Source organism: Oscarella lobularis, chromosome 18 (genome assembly GCF_947507565.1).
Source record: "Oscarella lobularis chromosome 18, ooOscLobu1.1, whole genome shotgun sequence".
In the NCBI taxonomy this organism is placed as follows: Eukaryota; Metazoa; Porifera; class Homoscleromorpha; order Homosclerophorida; family Oscarellidae; genus Oscarella; species Oscarella lobularis.
In genome coordinates, this window is record NC_089192.1 from 827004 (window position 1) to 841711 (window position 14708).

Below are 14708 nucleotides of genomic sequence, written 5' to 3' on the forward strand. Positions count from 1 at the left end.
TAACGCGCGTAGTTTATCGCGTGCACGCATGCGTTAAGACGATCCGCCGTCCAACATGGGTGAGGAGCGAATCCGCGATTTTCTTTGCGATCCCATCCCTCGCGAGAGCGCCAGCGATCGTCGCGTCCTCGCAACATGACGCGCTCGTAATCTCTCTCCTTCGTGATAGGTATATCACGCGATTCGTGGCACAAGCGACGAAACACGGGCGGTCACAAGAACCCGCTTCGAAAGAAGCGCAAATTCGAGCTCGGACGCCCGCCAGCGAACACGAGAGTAAGCCAAAAAAAGCCGTCTCGTCGCACTCGCGATAGCGCGCGATCTAGATCGGCGCGAAACGAATCCACACGGTCCGAACGCGCGGCGGCAACGAAAAACGCCGCGGTCTTCGCCTCGAAAACGGAAACTATTCTTGGGGCTCCGAAGGCAAGTAGAAAAAACCGTCGCAAATTCGAAAAAAAAAAACAACTCTCAATTTTTAGCAATCACGCGAAAATCCCGTATAATCGACGTAGTCTACAACGCGAGCAACAACGAGTTGGTTCGCACGAAGACGCTCGTGAAGAACTGCATCGTTCAAGTCGACAGTACGCCGTTTCGACAGTGGTTCGAAACGCACTACTGCGTGACGCTCGGACGAAAGAAACCCAAGCAACAGAAGGACAAAGAAGCTCAGGTTAGATAAGATTAAAATTGTAAATTATTTTTTTTCTTATGTTTTCTCTCAGGAACAGTCTCCGCAAGAACCCGATTTGAATAAGAAGAGATCGCGTCACGCCAAGGCTAAGATTGCGGCTAGGAAGCCCGGCTCGAAAGTGGATCCTCATCTAGAGGAGCAATTCGTCACAGGACGACTATATGGTTAGCTCCTAGGATTTAATTAATTAATAAAACCTTTTATTATTCGATTTCTTTTTTTTATAGCGTGCATTTCTTCGAGACCTGGACAGTGCGGGCGAGCGGACGGATACATTTTGGAGGGCAAGGAATTGGAATTCTACTTGAGAAAATTCAAGGCTAAGAAGGCGAAATAAAGACCTTAGACTCGTTTTTGCTAGGCGAGCAGACGGGACGGGGGAGATCTCATAATAAAGAATGTCTCAATTTCAATAAAGAAATCGTTGCGATGTCGGATTCGTTCAGGTAAATAATACGCAGTTGATTAAATAGGTTGATATCTTAGCGCGTGTTTGCATACGATCATGAGTTGGCACAGGTCACAGGACCGGCCATGTGACGATTGATTATCATAATATGCAAATTGAACACACGTACATTCAAATGACAGCAGCAGCACCAAAACAGGAACGAAACACCGTCTTTCTTTTTCTCCCCTTTATGACATCTACATGATCATGATGTCAGAGCACTGGTAGAAGACCGCTGGCACGGGTTTTGCCGCGTTGGTCGTGTAGGTGACCTTAGAGAGAAGGTTTCTCTCATTTGATTATAATCTCTTCTTTTTGCTTACGATGATGGTCACGGGCGTTGGCTTGGAAACGTGGGGCAATTTAACCATGGCTTCATAAAGATACGGCGAATCGGTCTTAGTGTCGTTCATCCCCCAAAGCATTGTCGGTTTCGCGGTCTCTTCTTCGCCGTACGGAACCCACCAGACGATGATGGAGCCCTTGGGGGGAAGGGACAGGATGCAGGTATGTGTGGGAATGACTACTGTAGAGTCTACCGGCATCTTTTCGTTGAAGTGACACAGATTCTTTTGCACGGTGAAATTGTGCGCCATTCCGCCTCTGGGAGGAGAGGGGATAGAGAGAAAGAGGTTGGAAACCCCACCCACTTACGCGAATGATTGGGTCGGCTCCATTGGCTTGCGTCCGCCGCACATTTTCATCGTGAGCGCGCAGTCGGCCGCTCCTGCAAAGGCGCGATTCAAAATACGTCGCATTTGACTTCATTTCTCTATTATTGACCGGCCATGTTGATTCCGATCATCGAGCCTCTCTGATGGGGGTTGACGAGGCAGAGGTGGCTCACGACGAGCGTCAGGCAAGCGGCGACGAGAACGAGGCGGAGCATGATTGCTTGTCAAACGATTAGGGTGCAAATGGTGAAGTTGTGAGACTTTGACCACCTAATGTGCTACATGATCACGTGTATGGTAATGACAAAAGCGAGCGCGTGATAGGTGCGCGGCGACAACCAAGACAATAAGCACAGCCCAGCTAAGTATAATCGAGTTAGAAGAGCGTGACGTCGGCGCACTGGAAAAATTCCTTCGGGGCGTTCGAGTTGTTTGTGACATAGACCGCCTATTATGTAAAGAATGTATAAGAGTTTTTAGACAATTTTTTTCTCTCTCCGTACTTGAATCACAATGTGTGGGAATGTGGCGTTGGGAAGTTGAACGGGCGCATCAATGATGAATGGAGATGCACTGGCAAAATCTTCAATGTGGAATAGCGGCTCAAACTGCATTTCCTTGTAAGCGTCGTTTCCATTTGGAACGCCCCATCCCACCGCAAAGTATCCCTGACACATTATATTTATCATAAAATTTGTTTGAAAACGTTCTTTTTCTTTACTGGACCGCTGGCATTGAAATGGTTCAGGTTCTTCTGCAGAGTCAAACTCAGATGCTCGTTTGACCTTTCAGACAAAGACACAATGGCCCCTATACAGTATATGCAAACCCGGAAGTGCGAGGACATCGTACTTCAGAGCCTGTATTGGTCGCTCTTGCGGAAGACCACCGCACGGCCCCGTTATGTGAAAACAATCAGCCGTACCTGTAGAGAAAGAACAAAAGAGGTATGCACCTCTAAGAACGTTTTCTTCTAACAAACGCCGGCTGGTTTACTAGTACCCGCTTGGTTTAGATCTTTCATAGTTCCCCTCTGTTTCGGAAACATCATGCACAAGTGGCAAGAGGCAAGAGCAAAGATAGACGAGAAAACGAGAACGCGAAGCATGACTTTGGACAAACTTCCGTAGGTGATCCGGGGCAGCGAGAACTGACTACCGTAAAGTCCCAAGCCTCGTTCCCAGCATAGATAAAATAAATTCTTATTTTATCTATGTTCCCAGACCCTCCCTCGCTCGTCCCGGATGCTCCGTTTCGGCGAGAGCAGAGCCGCCCCTTCCACGCCCATTCGCCCACGCATTATGACGTGGGCCGTACGCTGCTTCTCCTTCGGCGGGTCTTCAGCCTGAGATAGGAATACTTCGATTGATGGAACGAAGCAGCGTACGGCCCGCAAACGATGGCGTGAACGGCTGGAGTATGCGATTTTAGCCTACTAACTCGTCTTGGGCGAGTACCGGAGTGTATAGCTTGCTCTTCGCTAACCCTATTGTTCCCCCACGCCACTCCGACACCATTGCGAACGTTTTTATGAGAAATATAACCCTCACGCTCGAATAGAGACCGCACTTTTTCTGCAGCTACTATTGACTTGGGCCGCGGCTTCTAATGGGGAAATAAACAGCGTCAAATTCACTACATTTTTATGGAGTGGCTAGGTGAGAATGTCGCGGATGAATATTATTGTGGCGATATTTATCTTTTTTTGACTATCCCTCGGAGGGGGCAGGTCCCTCGGAGGATCGGTTAGCGCGCGTTTCGTCCGAAAAATGCTGCTCGTCGCATTGTTCGTCATCCCGCTCGTTTTCTTCCTTCTATTCCGTCGCAAGCGCTCGCCTCCCGTCGTGCCGACAGACGAACGCTGGACGACGACGCGTTCGACGCTCGACGACGCGTCAATTCGCCCATTCACGATCAGCATCAAGGAAGACGATCTCGAAGACTTGCGCGCGCGCCTTCGCAACGCCCGACTCCCGTCGCGTCCATTCAAAGAGAAGAACGACGCCGCGTGGGCGTACGGCGCCGACGCCGACTTCGTCAAACGACTCCAAACGCACTGGATCGAAAAATTCGATTGGCGTCAACAGGAAGTGACGCTCAATCGCTACAATCACTATCTAACGAATATCGAAGGTATCGACGTTCATTTCATGCGCGCGCGACCCGAGGGAGAGGGAGCGAAGCCCTTATTGCTTTTACACGGATGGCCTGGATCGTTTTACGAATTTCACAAAGTCGTGCCGAAGTTGATTGATTCGAGTTGCGGGGGCGCGGTCTTTGACGTCGTGTGTCCGTCGATGCCCGGTTACGGGTTTTCTGAGGCGGCCGAGAAGCCTGGGATGAGTATTGTTGTCGTGGCGAGGATCTTTAGCAAGTTGATGGAACGATTGGGGTTCGAGTCGTACGTGGTGCAAGGAGGCGATTGGGGCAGTTTCGTTGCATCAGCACTCGGATATATTGATAGAAAGTAAGATATCTCTGTATAGTAGGGGCTTTTTGATAGGGGATACTTTGGGGGCCCTCTTCATAGGAAGACTGTAGACTTTCTCATATAAGATCCATTCAGAGAATACGCAGCTTTGGGACTTTAGAATAGATAGACTGTACCTTGAGAGTACTGAGGTTCAAACACCTTAGAGTCCTCCAGCTATAAATGCAGGAGGCTGTTTCTTTATAAGAGTCAGTACTGAGAACTTAGACACTATAGAACATAGTTTTGTAAAGACGTGGTCACCTTAGAATAGAGGGATACAAGTCTGAGTTTGATTCTGCTATAGAGAGATAGATACATGATAGGGTGCTTTTCCTTTCTACTGTTTCCCTACAGGCATTGCAAAGGGATTCATCTCAATGCTTTTACTCCCATACCGACGCTACCGAACATACTCCGAATAGTCCTCTATAACGTCTTCCCGCAACTCCTGTCTCCTCACGAGCGGCGAATGCTCAAGTCTCCAATCATAAATCTCAAAGGGTTGGCGCGCGAGGGCGGCTACTATCTTCTCCAGTCGTCGAAGCCGCACTCCATCGGCTACGCTCTCAACGACTCGCCTCTCGGATTGGCCTGCTATATCATCGAAAAGTTCTCCGCCTGGTCCGACGGCGAGGGAGTCGAGAATCAGTTCACATTGGACGAAATGCTAACGAACGTCTGCATCTATTGGTTCACTCAAACCGCAACGTCGTCTATGCGATTGTATAAGGAATCGGCGAAGAGCAAGTTGGACAGCAAAGTCTTACGGTAAGAATAATCAATAATTATTACCGACCCCCATGGGATAAACAACTAAAAAATATAGATAAGTACACCCGCCCGCCCGCTCTAATAGAATTTTTCGCCTTCCCTATGCTGCATTTACCTCCTCACCAGTAGTTACCTCCTCACCAGTAGTAGGAAATCTTACCTCCCTCACCAGTAGTAGGAAATCTTACCTCCCTCACCAGTAGTAGGAAATCTTACCTCCCTCACCAGTAGTAGGAAATCTTACCTCCTCACCAGTAGTAGTAGGAAATCTTACCTCCTCACCAGTAGTAGAAAATCTTACCTCCTCACCAGTAGTAGGAAGTCTTACCTCCTCACCAGTAGTAGGAAATCTTACCTCCTCACCACTACTACTGTACTGGTGAAGAGGCTGTACTTGCATCTATATTTTTTTGACGTTAGATGCCCCATTGACGTTCCCGTTGCCTTGTGCGATTTTCCCGCCGAGCCTTTGCGCGTTCCCAAGACGTTGATTTCGAATCGCTATCGCAACGTCGTTCAGTGCTCTAAAATGTCCAAAGGCGGGCACTTTGCCGCCTTGGAAGAGCCCGAGTTGCTCGTCGAAGACGTTCGAAAATTTTGCACGCTCATAGGATACAGTTAGAAAAAAATTATCATCGTCACGTTCTTTTGTTTTTAAAACACTCCCAATACGTTTCATCTACGCTATAAGAATGAGGCATCGAGTAGTCTAATAATAAGTCATCTATAGTTAGGTGTATGAATTGACTAGGTTGTCTATGTGTGTCTGAGTTCTGTAGAGCCACTGCAACGCAGTGATTGTAATCGAGCCAAGATTCCTCAAACGTCCAATCCCTTTCCTCGATTTCGTCGACGTTTACGCTCGCTTCCCTGTAGACGTCTTTTTCCCCGCGCGTAGGTCTATTTGGGTTCGTCGCGAATTCTATCTTTTGTAGACTCGTTCCTATGCCGATTCCCAGCGCCTTTACGTAGCTTTCTTTCAGGCACCAGTGCCTGTAGAATAGGACCAACTGGTCCAAGTCGTTTGGGGGGGTTCTAATCGTCTCCCATTCATTCCTTGTGAATTGGCGTCTCATTGTGTGAAAGAAATTGCCGATTGGTTCGCCGCGACGCCCGCCCGGATTATCCACGCGCATGACGTCGACGCCTACGGGAATTTCGCTCGACGACGACTCAGCGGCGAGCACGGCGAAGTTCCCGGAGTGCGAGACGTTAAATGACGCAATGCGGCTCCCGCTGCTTTTCTCCGCGTACGGTCGGCCTTTTGGCGTTCTACGAAGCCGCTGTTCGTCGTACGGAAGCCCGAAGACGTCGCTGAGCGCTTTGCGGATCAGTAGACGCCCCGCCATCGCCAGTTTCGCGTCTTTTTGGAAGACGAATTTTCCGATGCGTTCTTTCTCCTCCGATTGCACGATCGCCGCTGCTTTGATCCATTCACCGCGCGTCGGCGACCACGAACCGCAGCAGAAAGCCCAGCGGACTGCCATGTTTGAGCATGCGCAGTTTTAAAACGCCGGTTCAGGACGTTCGGACGAAATCCGTGCATTCAAAGCTTGAACGATTTTGCCAAATACAGTGCGACGTTTAAAGGTAAGAAAACAGCGACAAGGGTGTAAAAGACGGCAAGGGGGGCCCCCCATTCGGGAATTGAGACTCGCGCGCTCCTATGTTAGCAGCGATGGTGCAAGAACACGAGGGAAATCTGCTTTTATTGAGTCTTTATTTATTTATACATGTACACTGTATTAGTTAGTGCGTGGACATTCGCCTTTACCTCAACTCCCTCTCATCTTCTTTTTTTTCAGATGAATGGTAATGAAACATTGGCATCAAATGGCCCAACCAGGTATTGTGCTATTGCTTTCCCCCGCGTCAGTTGTTTTGTCGTGTAGTCGTTCCTGCAATCCGACGAGGCAGACGCAGCCATCCCTCTGTGGCCAAGAGCGATAAATAGGCCCTACCTCTGCAGAGGCTATAGAGTTGCCTCCCCGCGTAAGGCTGAGCACTGGCGGGTAAATCAGTGACGCCCCTTGGAATTGCACCTGCGAGTGGACTGACATCCCAGCTGCCACTCGCAGGTGCAATTCCAAGGGGCGTCACTGATTTACCCGCCAGTGCTCAGCCTTACGCGGGGAGGCAACTCTAGAGCCTCTGCAGAGGTGACGCCTATTTAACCTCTTGGCGACCGAGGGATGAACTGCGTCGTCGTCGTCGTCTGCTGCTCGTCTGATTGAGAGAACTACTACACGACAAAACAATTCATGCAGGGAGAATTGATAAGATACCTCGCAGCCTTTTAGTTCCACTTGTAGCCTTTTTTCCACTTGTAAAGTTGTCACATTGACAGTCAGATGTATATTGAGCGTTCTACCGCGACGATAGAAGAGCGCTTGCAAAACAATCTACAGAAGAAAATTTAATTAATAAATAAATCAGCTATTATTTCAATGGTTCGCGCATTGTTGCTGCTGCTGCAAAAAAACTGCAACTGGATAGAGCGAGAGAGGGAGGGGAGTCATTCATCAAACAATTACTGTGGACGCTGCGAAAGTCAAGAACCCGAAGGGGGCCCCTCCGTTCGAAACGCGACCCAAAAGCAACTGGGACAAGAAATTAAAGTAATCGATAATGGAAAATCGTGTTTTGAAGCCAACGGGCCACTCGATTGCTGGCATAAGAGGGTGTTCTCGTGAGGGGCCCCCCATTCTTCAAAAGGAAGACGCGCGCAAGGAAAAAGCAAAAAATAGCCGTTCAACGAACCTGAAGAAGCGCGGAGGAAGCGCCGATCGCAGAAGAAAGAGGAGAAACGACGACACATTTGAAACGAAGCGAGTCACATGACATATCACGTGCTAACATCCCCGTACACAATGTCTGACCATATCCAGCTGGCCTATCCAGCTAAGCGAGCCTAAATAAAAAGCGAAGTTTTTCTTGCTCGAATTTAGGTTGGTCTCGCGCTTTAATTTAATTATTAGTTTCCATAGGCATATCCGGGAAGTACGTTTCAGACAAAAGTGGGAGAGAAAGACAAAAGCGCCGATCGACCTGCTTAGAATGCTGAAACGTCGACGAAAAACGATTTGTCTTATCGCAATCGTCATTCTTCTGTCGAGCGGCGCTTTTTTTGCCCTACCGAAGGGCGTCACGCCGACTTCTGAGGAACGTGCCAGTCGCCCCTTAGCTAAGTCGTCGCCTAACCGACTATCCGCAACGTCGCCGCTTTCGCAGCGATCAGACAAACGAGGAAAACCGAAAGGGAGCATCAGCATGGATCGTTACAACCGCATCCGGGACGGTCTACGTTGCACGCGCCTAAATCCCCGTCTACTCCTCTTTCCCCGCGTACCCAAATGCGCTAGCACGAGCATATCGACCCTTCTCTACCTCGTATCGAAAAAATACCAATACGCATTCATCGAAAACACGGACGGCGCGCGCGCGTGGACGCCAAACGACGTCAAAGAAGCGACAGACAAAATCGCGAAGACGCTCGCCCAAAACAATTCGCGCGCCGCCTACGTACGCCACTTCTACTACAACGACTTTCGCGCGCTAGGCGTACCCTACAGCTACATCACCTTCATACGGGACCCCGTCGAAAGATTCATATCCTCTTACCTGTATTATCACAAAAGCGATTTGAAGCACATCAAAGCCCTTCGATGGCGCGAAAAAATCGACTCGAACGAGAACATCGCCGAATGTCTGAAACACAAGCGAGGCGGATGCGAAACTAATTTAATTACGCGTTACTTTTGTGGCAGCGAAACGTTTTGCGAGAAGGGTAGCGCGCTCGCGCTCGACCACGCCCTCATGCACCTGCTGCGTCGATTTGCCGTTGTCGGATTGGTCGAAGATTTGACGACGTCGATACAACTGCTCGGTCACGTGCTACCGCGATTCTTTCCGCGGGAAGTGAAGCTGCCCGATAGCGTTATGCATCGAAATGCCAATAAGAAGTCCGAGAAGGATAAGATGGCTTTGCTGAGGGACGAGGAGACGGTGAAGTTGATTCAGAAGGCCAATTGGGCTGACGTTGTTTTCTATGATTTTGCTAAGAAGCTTTTCTATCGTCGAATTAAAATGTGCGGGATAGGATAATGAGAAAATAAATCGATCGCGTGCAGTCGTTAATAATTAATTTTATACTCACGTGACCCGGCCGGGAGAGGGGGAGTTGATTTCATTTTCCGGATAGGAGAAGTTCTAGTTCTTTCTGATATTGTTCAACGACTCGATGATTGATAAACTGAAGCTACATGTACAGCGACGTTTACATTTATTCATTCATTCATTCATTCATTTATTTATTTATTTATAAGATACCTGTCCGTTTGGTAGAAACAGATGAACGACTGAAGCCATTTTGTCGGCTTTTAATAAAATCTATTAATTAATTAATAAATATTGCAGTTGTTTAATTTTGTCTCTATCTGATTACTGTACCTGTATTGTCGTTTCATCCTGCTTCTTCACATAAACGTCTATGAGTCTCAGCATCAGATTGAGCACGTTCTCAGCTAAAATCCGATTCTCGTCCTCCTCCATTACAATCGTATACCCGCATCTAATAAGGTCATGCATATGCATCCCTATGTCGTTTTTTTTTATTTCTTTGTCTTACCTCGCTTGTGTCATCCACAGAACAAACTTCGATTCCTTGAAAGGGCAACCGGATGCAAGCCGGAAAAATCCCGTTTCTTTTACGGCTAAGAGTCTAAGAGACGAAATATTAATCCATATGGGCACATACGTCCCAGGAAGTCGCAATGTCTATATAGCTCTTACTCGTCGCTTATTCCTTCGCCGCTGTATTTCGTGCCTGTAGTCGATGAGCGGAAGGAAAACTCGCTTTGGACTTGTTCTGCTATCTGGGGCCGTTTTTTCCGTGAGTGTTTCGACTCTATCGCTTCTTTTCTACCTGATTCAGTTGCTCTTTTCGCCTCGCTCGCAATTTTTCGTCGGGAATTTCTGATTCGGAGTCCTAACTGGTCGTTAGCGACGCGGAATTGATTGGAAAGACGAGATGCGCACCTCGCAGCCGTAGAACGCCGCAAAGAGAATGCGGCACGGGCCGGGATTGACCGTGTGGACGAGAAATGCGTAGACCATTTTTCGAAAGTCAGTCGATTAGCGTACGTTAAGTCCAGCGCGCCTTTTGCGCTCTACACGCAAATTAAAAAATTCAAATACGATTTTTAGGCAAGAATTAAAACGCGCACTTCCGAATCATTAATAGGTCGGCACTAAATTTCAAGAATGTACAGCAGTGATAGATAATTATTAGTTGATTGTATTGGGAACAGCATATGTACTCTTAGTCTATACTTATTACTCACTCTGTACCCTCTTCATTTTTTATGCTTACTCTGCTAGGAGGTGCTGGCTCATCTGCAGAAGCTTCCCCATCCTCTTCTTTTGCCCTTTCAATACTCTCATCAATGTTTTCCTCACCTTGGCCTTTGCTTTCTTCTTCCTCCTCCTCCTTTCTAATATTTTCATCTTCTCTAATCTCCTCCCCGTCAATTTGAATTTCTTCCTCTTCTGCTTTCCCGACATTTTCCCCATGATCGTCTTCTCTGACCTCTTCATTATCATCATCAGTGCGTTCTTCTTGGATTTCTTCCTCTGTCTCCTTTTCATTGTCATCATGAGCCAATGGTTCGACCGCAGCGACAACCTCTTCTTCTTCAACTTCATCCCCCCCAATAACCTCCTCAGTTTTATTATCATCATCTGCTGCTACCGCTTCTCTTTCTTCGTCGTCGCCACGAGAACGAGAACGAGACTTTCTCTCGCTTTCGTTACTTGCCATTCCAGACCTCCCACGACTCCCATTCCACGTGGTCGGTCTCTTTTTACCACTATCATTTTCTTCGCGTTTTCCTTCTACGTTCTCTTTCCCTTCTACTTCTTCCTCTTCTACAACATCTGCTTCCATCATATCTACTGGTTTATCAACCACAGTATCTAATGAGATATGGTCTCTACATTAACATTACTCCTCCATAAACTAAAAATATGACTATTACCTTTAGACTCTTCAACAGCTTCTACTGTTTCGACTTTTCCCGCGGTAAAAATGTCATCTCCAGCTGAATTAGATGAAAATAATGAGCGATGCTCTCTCTCGTTTTAATTAAGCCTACTTTTCTCCGGCAACATTTCCTTTTCGTCTTCAGTGCTCGTTCCTCCGACTTCGGAGGCGTGAAAGACTCCCTCGCGCTCCTTCGCAGAACGCAGACTAGACAAGCTCGACGCAACATCGGAAATGTGATTAATATCATCCGCATCAAGAACGGGAGACGGCTAGACAAAAGACATCAACAAAACGCGTCTTTTTTCCACCTCACCTACTCACTTTTCTGGGCGCCGGCTGAACTTCTTTTTTAGAGCTTCCTTTTTTATGTTTAGTGCCAACTGGTCTCGCTTTAGGGGCTCGTACTGGTGATTTCTCAGGCGATTTCTCTGCAATTACTCTCGGTTTTTTCCACGTTGAAGCCCGCTTCAACGGAAGCCTTTGCCTCGGTTTGTTAAAAGACCTAGAGTGACTGTCCATCTATAGGCGGTCTACTATCTTTATGCGCTTTAGTACCTATTCTGTGGTGGAGAAGTGGAGATCAGCTCGTTTCCATAGGGAAGACGTTTGAATCTAAAAGCAGACTATTTCATATGATGATGAATAAGGAGTGCGCTTCCTTATACTTGTCTGATCCAACTGCCACGTATTTTCGTCCATTTTCAACTTTCTCAACAGGTAAACCCTCCAATGTGCATAATCTAAATACATGTACATAAGGGGATCAGCCTTGCAAGCATCCTCTCTATCCCCACTTTCTCACTGCTCCCGTTCTTAGTTGAATTTTCTCCGTGATCATACCCATTAGCTTCAGATAGAGACATCATAAAAAAAACAGAACTCTCCACCGCCTATATCTGTGTACCAAGTCCCAGTTCTGCATATCTCGTTTCGACAGGACAAACTTGATCCCCTTAAAAATTTCATCCCCATTTCGAAACACGCTAAATAACATACCCCATATAATTAATTAAAATTCTCATGTATAACCATACTGAATTTGTATAGGAGTCTTATCAAAACGATGCAACCTCGCCGACACAATCACAGGAATACGACGCGCTTTAGTCAACAAATCCTAACAAGGGAACCCCACACTATCTAAATTTTTTTCAGCACACAAACGCCTCTAAACCTCAGTCGTATGAGACTTCCGGTACTGCTGTCCAATCATCTCGTACCTAATCCGGACTTCCCTAATGAATAATCAATACGGTTTCCCCGGGCAACCGTACCCGACTTCTTTCACTTTTCCACCCTGTCGAATTGTCGTCGATTTCTTGAACTTTTCCGTTCCGCCGGCGACGTAGACGCGCCCCGATCGCAGATCGTCGAGCCGTTCGACTCGATGGCCGTGCGCCGGCGTGTAAAGGCGACGAACCGCCCCGAAAGGCGGACGCAGTCCGCTCGTCACTTGCGTGAGAAACGCGTCGAAGTTGCGCGCCTGCCGATCGTTTACTACGAAGCGACGCGCGACGTAGTTGAAGTCGCCGTTGCGACAGATCTTGACGCTTTTCGCCGTCGGAGGATTCGTTTCCATTTGTATCGAATGAGAGTGCGCACGCCTTGTTAGCAAGTACCATGGAGACGAACACCCGTATTCGAAATAAGATATGGAGTGTAAAAAGATAGGGTTGCCTTCGGTTCACATGCAGTACGTGGAGCTCCGAGAGAAACATCTGTAGCCTTTATTCAGTGTACATCCTCTTTCTCCTTATCTAAAAGCAAAGTAAACAATTCGCCCTTGTCACTGTACCTAAATTCAACAAGCATTTATTTGCGTGTCTATTGCAATAGAATGACCTCTGACTATACCTGCTTTTATCTCTAACGCCTCTCCTCCTCTATCCTGTGACTAAAGCCTGTCTGCCTGAGATTCCTGTCTGTTTTGCCTGCCTGCCTGCCTGTCTTACTCCCTTTCCTCTCTCTCACTCACTCACTCTTCCTAGCATTTTCCTCTAAGACTGGATGGAGTCCTATCGTTCCACTCAGAACCAAAATCAACAAAGGAGACACTTCCTCACTCACTCACTCGCTCACTCACTCACCGTCCTCTTAGACCTACTACTATACTACTACTAAGCTCTCAACGCCTCACTCCAGTTACTATTATAAGCCAAAAATGACATCAAAGACAAGCACGGTTCTATAACTAAAAAACGAACGTTTTCCATTCTAAGGTCCCACGCACACACACACGCACACACGCACTCTCCCTCTCTTAAGTCTATGTGATAATCTCCGTCCTAGCATAGACCCTCTATAAAGAAATCAACCTTTTTACCTAGCCCCCTTTCTCTTACCTCAATAAGGCCGATAACGATTCGCCCCTGGCGCTCCACCGGCTCCACCCACGCCGCCACCATGAGGCGGCGGCGGCGGAAGTCCACCGGCATCAGCACCCCCATACCCCTTCATCTGAGGAGAATACCCATACGGAGACTGCGCATAGGGAGTCCCAATAGGATAAGAAGCAGCCGGAGCAGGATTCGCCTGCATCTCTCGACCGACAACAGGAGCAGGAGCAGCGGGAGCAGCGGACCCCGGATACCCTCCATACCCATATCCAGGCGAAACGGCAGCCGCCGCAGCACTACGACTATAATCAGCAAAGGGGTCCCTACGGTAACCGGCCGCCGCCATGCCACCGTATCCGGGCGCACTTCCAGCTGACGGAGCGGAACCGTAACCATAGGAATACCCGCTGCTAGCCCCGTAATCCGAGTACCCGCGCGATCCGCCGTAATCGCGCGCACCGCCGCGCGCGCCGCCTCGATCGTAGCCGCCATAGTCACGCGATCCGTAATCGTCGCGATCGTAACTACGCGGGCCACGCCCACCGCCCCCGCCCCCGCGACCGCCGGGCAACGTACCGCGCGGTTCGGCGCGCTTTACTTCGACCGCTTTCCCGTCGATTTCGACGCGTTTCTTCGCGACGAGCCGCGTAACGACGTCGGGATTTTCGAAGGTGACGAAACCGAAGCCGCGCGATATTTGATCGCGATCCAACATCACTTCGGCGATCGTCACGGTGCCGAATTCGGCGAAGGTTTCGCGAAGCGTTTTGGTCGTGACGCTCGGCGGAAGGCCGCCGACGAAGATTTTCGTCGACGTTTCATTGATCGGTTCGTTTCGCGGCACGGCGCGCTTCAAGTCGACTTGACGCCCGTCGACTTTGAAGTTCGACTTGCGTTTGATGACGTCGTCGACTGCGTGGCTCTGCGCGTACGTTACGAAGCCGAAGCCGCGTGATCTGATGGGAGGGAGGGAGAGGGTCCAGGGTCCCCTTTTCGTTGACGGCGGGGATATCGTTTTGCGCTTACTTTTGCGTGCCGTTTTCGCAAATGACGACGCAGTCGGTTATCTGTCCGAACGGTTCGAAGGGGATACGAAGCGATTCGCTCGTCGTGCTGTGATCGAGACCGCCGATGAAGATCTTGCGACTGTGTTCCGGTTCGAGCTAAAGTCGATTGGCGCGATTAGAGGGCGATAGAGCGGGGAGAAGGGAGTCTCACGTCGTCGTTTCCCGACATCGTGCTTTTACTCGCGTGCTCTAAGCC

General features: G+C 48.7%; 8 protein-coding genes across 9 annotated transcripts; 3 read left to right on the forward strand and 5 right to left on the reverse strand.

Annotated features, from left to right (window-relative positions):
• The first annotated feature begins 16 nt into the window (after positions 1 to 16).
• Positions 17 to 1128, forward strand: LOC136197765 (small ribosomal subunit protein eS8-like). Its single transcript, XM_065987587.1, has 6 exons — positions 17 to 59; positions 170 to 276; positions 327 to 426; positions 483 to 676; positions 729 to 861; positions 925 to 1128. The coding sequence occupies exons 1-6, from the start codon at positions 56 to 58 to the stop codon at positions 1032 to 1034; spliced, it is 648 nt and encodes a 215-aa protein (XP_065843659.1). The 5' UTR covers positions 17 to 55; the 3' UTR covers positions 1035 to 1128.
• A 72-nt stretch (positions 1129 to 1200) lies between these two features.
• Positions 1201 to 2982, reverse strand: LOC136197771 (uncharacterized). The gene is made up of 9 exons (XM_065987594.1): positions 2825 to 2982; positions 2675 to 2747; positions 2544 to 2607; positions 2326 to 2490; positions 1932 to 2270; positions 1803 to 1875; positions 1688 to 1751; positions 1472 to 1630; positions 1201 to 1420 (listed from the first exon to the last, which is right to left on the reverse strand). Exons 1-5 carry the CDS (start codon positions 2928 to 2930, stop codon positions 2199 to 2201), a joined length of 480 nt encoding a protein of 159 aa, XP_065843666.1. The 5' UTR covers positions 2931 to 2982; the 3' UTR covers positions 1201 to 1420; positions 1472 to 1630; positions 1688 to 1751; positions 1803 to 1875; positions 1932 to 2198.
• Positions 2983 to 3145: 163 nt separating this feature from the next.
• Positions 3146 to 5813, forward strand: LOC136197757 (epoxide hydrolase 1-like). The gene is made up of 3 exons (XM_065987577.1): positions 3146 to 4289; positions 4650 to 5063; positions 5487 to 5813. The coding sequence occupies exons 1-3, from the start codon at positions 3592 to 3594 to the stop codon at positions 5686 to 5688; spliced, it is 1314 nt and encodes a 437-aa protein (XP_065843649.1). The 5' UTR covers positions 3146 to 3591; the 3' UTR covers positions 5689 to 5813.
• Positions 5686 to 6601, reverse strand: LOC136197762 (L-aminoadipate-semialdehyde dehydrogenase-phosphopantetheinyl transferase-like). Its single transcript, XM_065987584.1, has one exon. It carries the CDS (start codon positions 6551 to 6553, stop codon positions 5705 to 5707), a length of 849 nt encoding a protein of 282 aa, XP_065843656.1. The 5' UTR covers positions 6554 to 6601; the 3' UTR covers positions 5686 to 5704.
• A 1395-nt stretch (positions 6602 to 7996) lies between these two features.
• LOC136197769 (heparan sulfate 2-O-sulfotransferase 1-like) lies at positions 7997 to 9206 on the forward strand. The gene is made up of 2 exons (XM_065987592.1): positions 7997 to 8014; positions 8068 to 9206. The coding sequence occupies exon 2, from the start codon at positions 8124 to 8126 to the stop codon at positions 9168 to 9170; it is 1047 nt and encodes a 348-aa protein (XP_065843664.1). The 5' UTR covers positions 7997 to 8014; positions 8068 to 8123; the 3' UTR covers positions 9171 to 9206.
• LOC136197767 (AP-5 complex subunit sigma-1-like) lies at positions 9106 to 10232 on the reverse strand. The gene is made up of 7 exons (XM_065987590.1): positions 10104 to 10232; positions 9991 to 10053; positions 9858 to 9940; positions 9694 to 9786; positions 9516 to 9636; positions 9396 to 9455; positions 9106 to 9324 (listed from the first exon to the last, which is right to left on the reverse strand). Exons 1-7 carry the CDS (start codon positions 10179 to 10181, stop codon positions 9253 to 9255), a joined length of 570 nt encoding a protein of 189 aa, XP_065843662.1. The 5' UTR covers positions 10182 to 10232; the 3' UTR covers positions 9106 to 9252.
• Positions 10233 to 10241: 9 nt separating this feature from the next.
• LOC136197752 (doublecortin domain-containing protein 2-like) lies at positions 10242 to 12689 on the reverse strand. Its single transcript, XM_065987573.1, has 11 exons — positions 12384 to 12689; positions 12284 to 12329; positions 12144 to 12226; positions 12014 to 12092; positions 11904 to 11956; positions 11775 to 11849; positions 11665 to 11721; positions 11431 to 11611; positions 11219 to 11378; positions 11102 to 11164; positions 10242 to 11039 (listed from the first exon to the last, which is right to left on the reverse strand). Exons 1-11 carry the CDS (start codon positions 12686 to 12688, stop codon positions 10405 to 10407), a joined length of 1737 nt encoding a protein of 578 aa, XP_065843645.1. The 5' UTR covers position 12689; the 3' UTR covers positions 10242 to 10404.
• Positions 12690 to 13234: 545 nt separating this feature from the next.
• LOC136197759 (heterogeneous nuclear ribonucleoprotein A1, A2/B1 homolog) lies at positions 13235 to 14700 on the reverse strand. Of its 2 annotated transcripts, XM_065987580.1 has the most exons (4): positions 14664 to 14700; positions 14472 to 14608; positions 13452 to 14401; positions 13235 to 13394 (listed from the first exon to the last, which is right to left on the reverse strand). In XM_065987580.1, exons 1-3 carry the CDS (start codon positions 14679 to 14681, stop codon positions 13453 to 13455), a joined length of 1104 nt encoding a protein of 367 aa, XP_065843652.1. In that variant the 5' UTR covers positions 14682 to 14700; the 3' UTR covers positions 13235 to 13394; position 13452. The 2 variants fall into 2 exon arrangements, with proteins under 2 accessions (XP_065843652.1, XP_065843651.1); XM_065987579.1 differs by having other exon boundaries at positions 13235 to 14401.
• Positions 14701 to 14708: the final 8 nt, after the last annotated feature.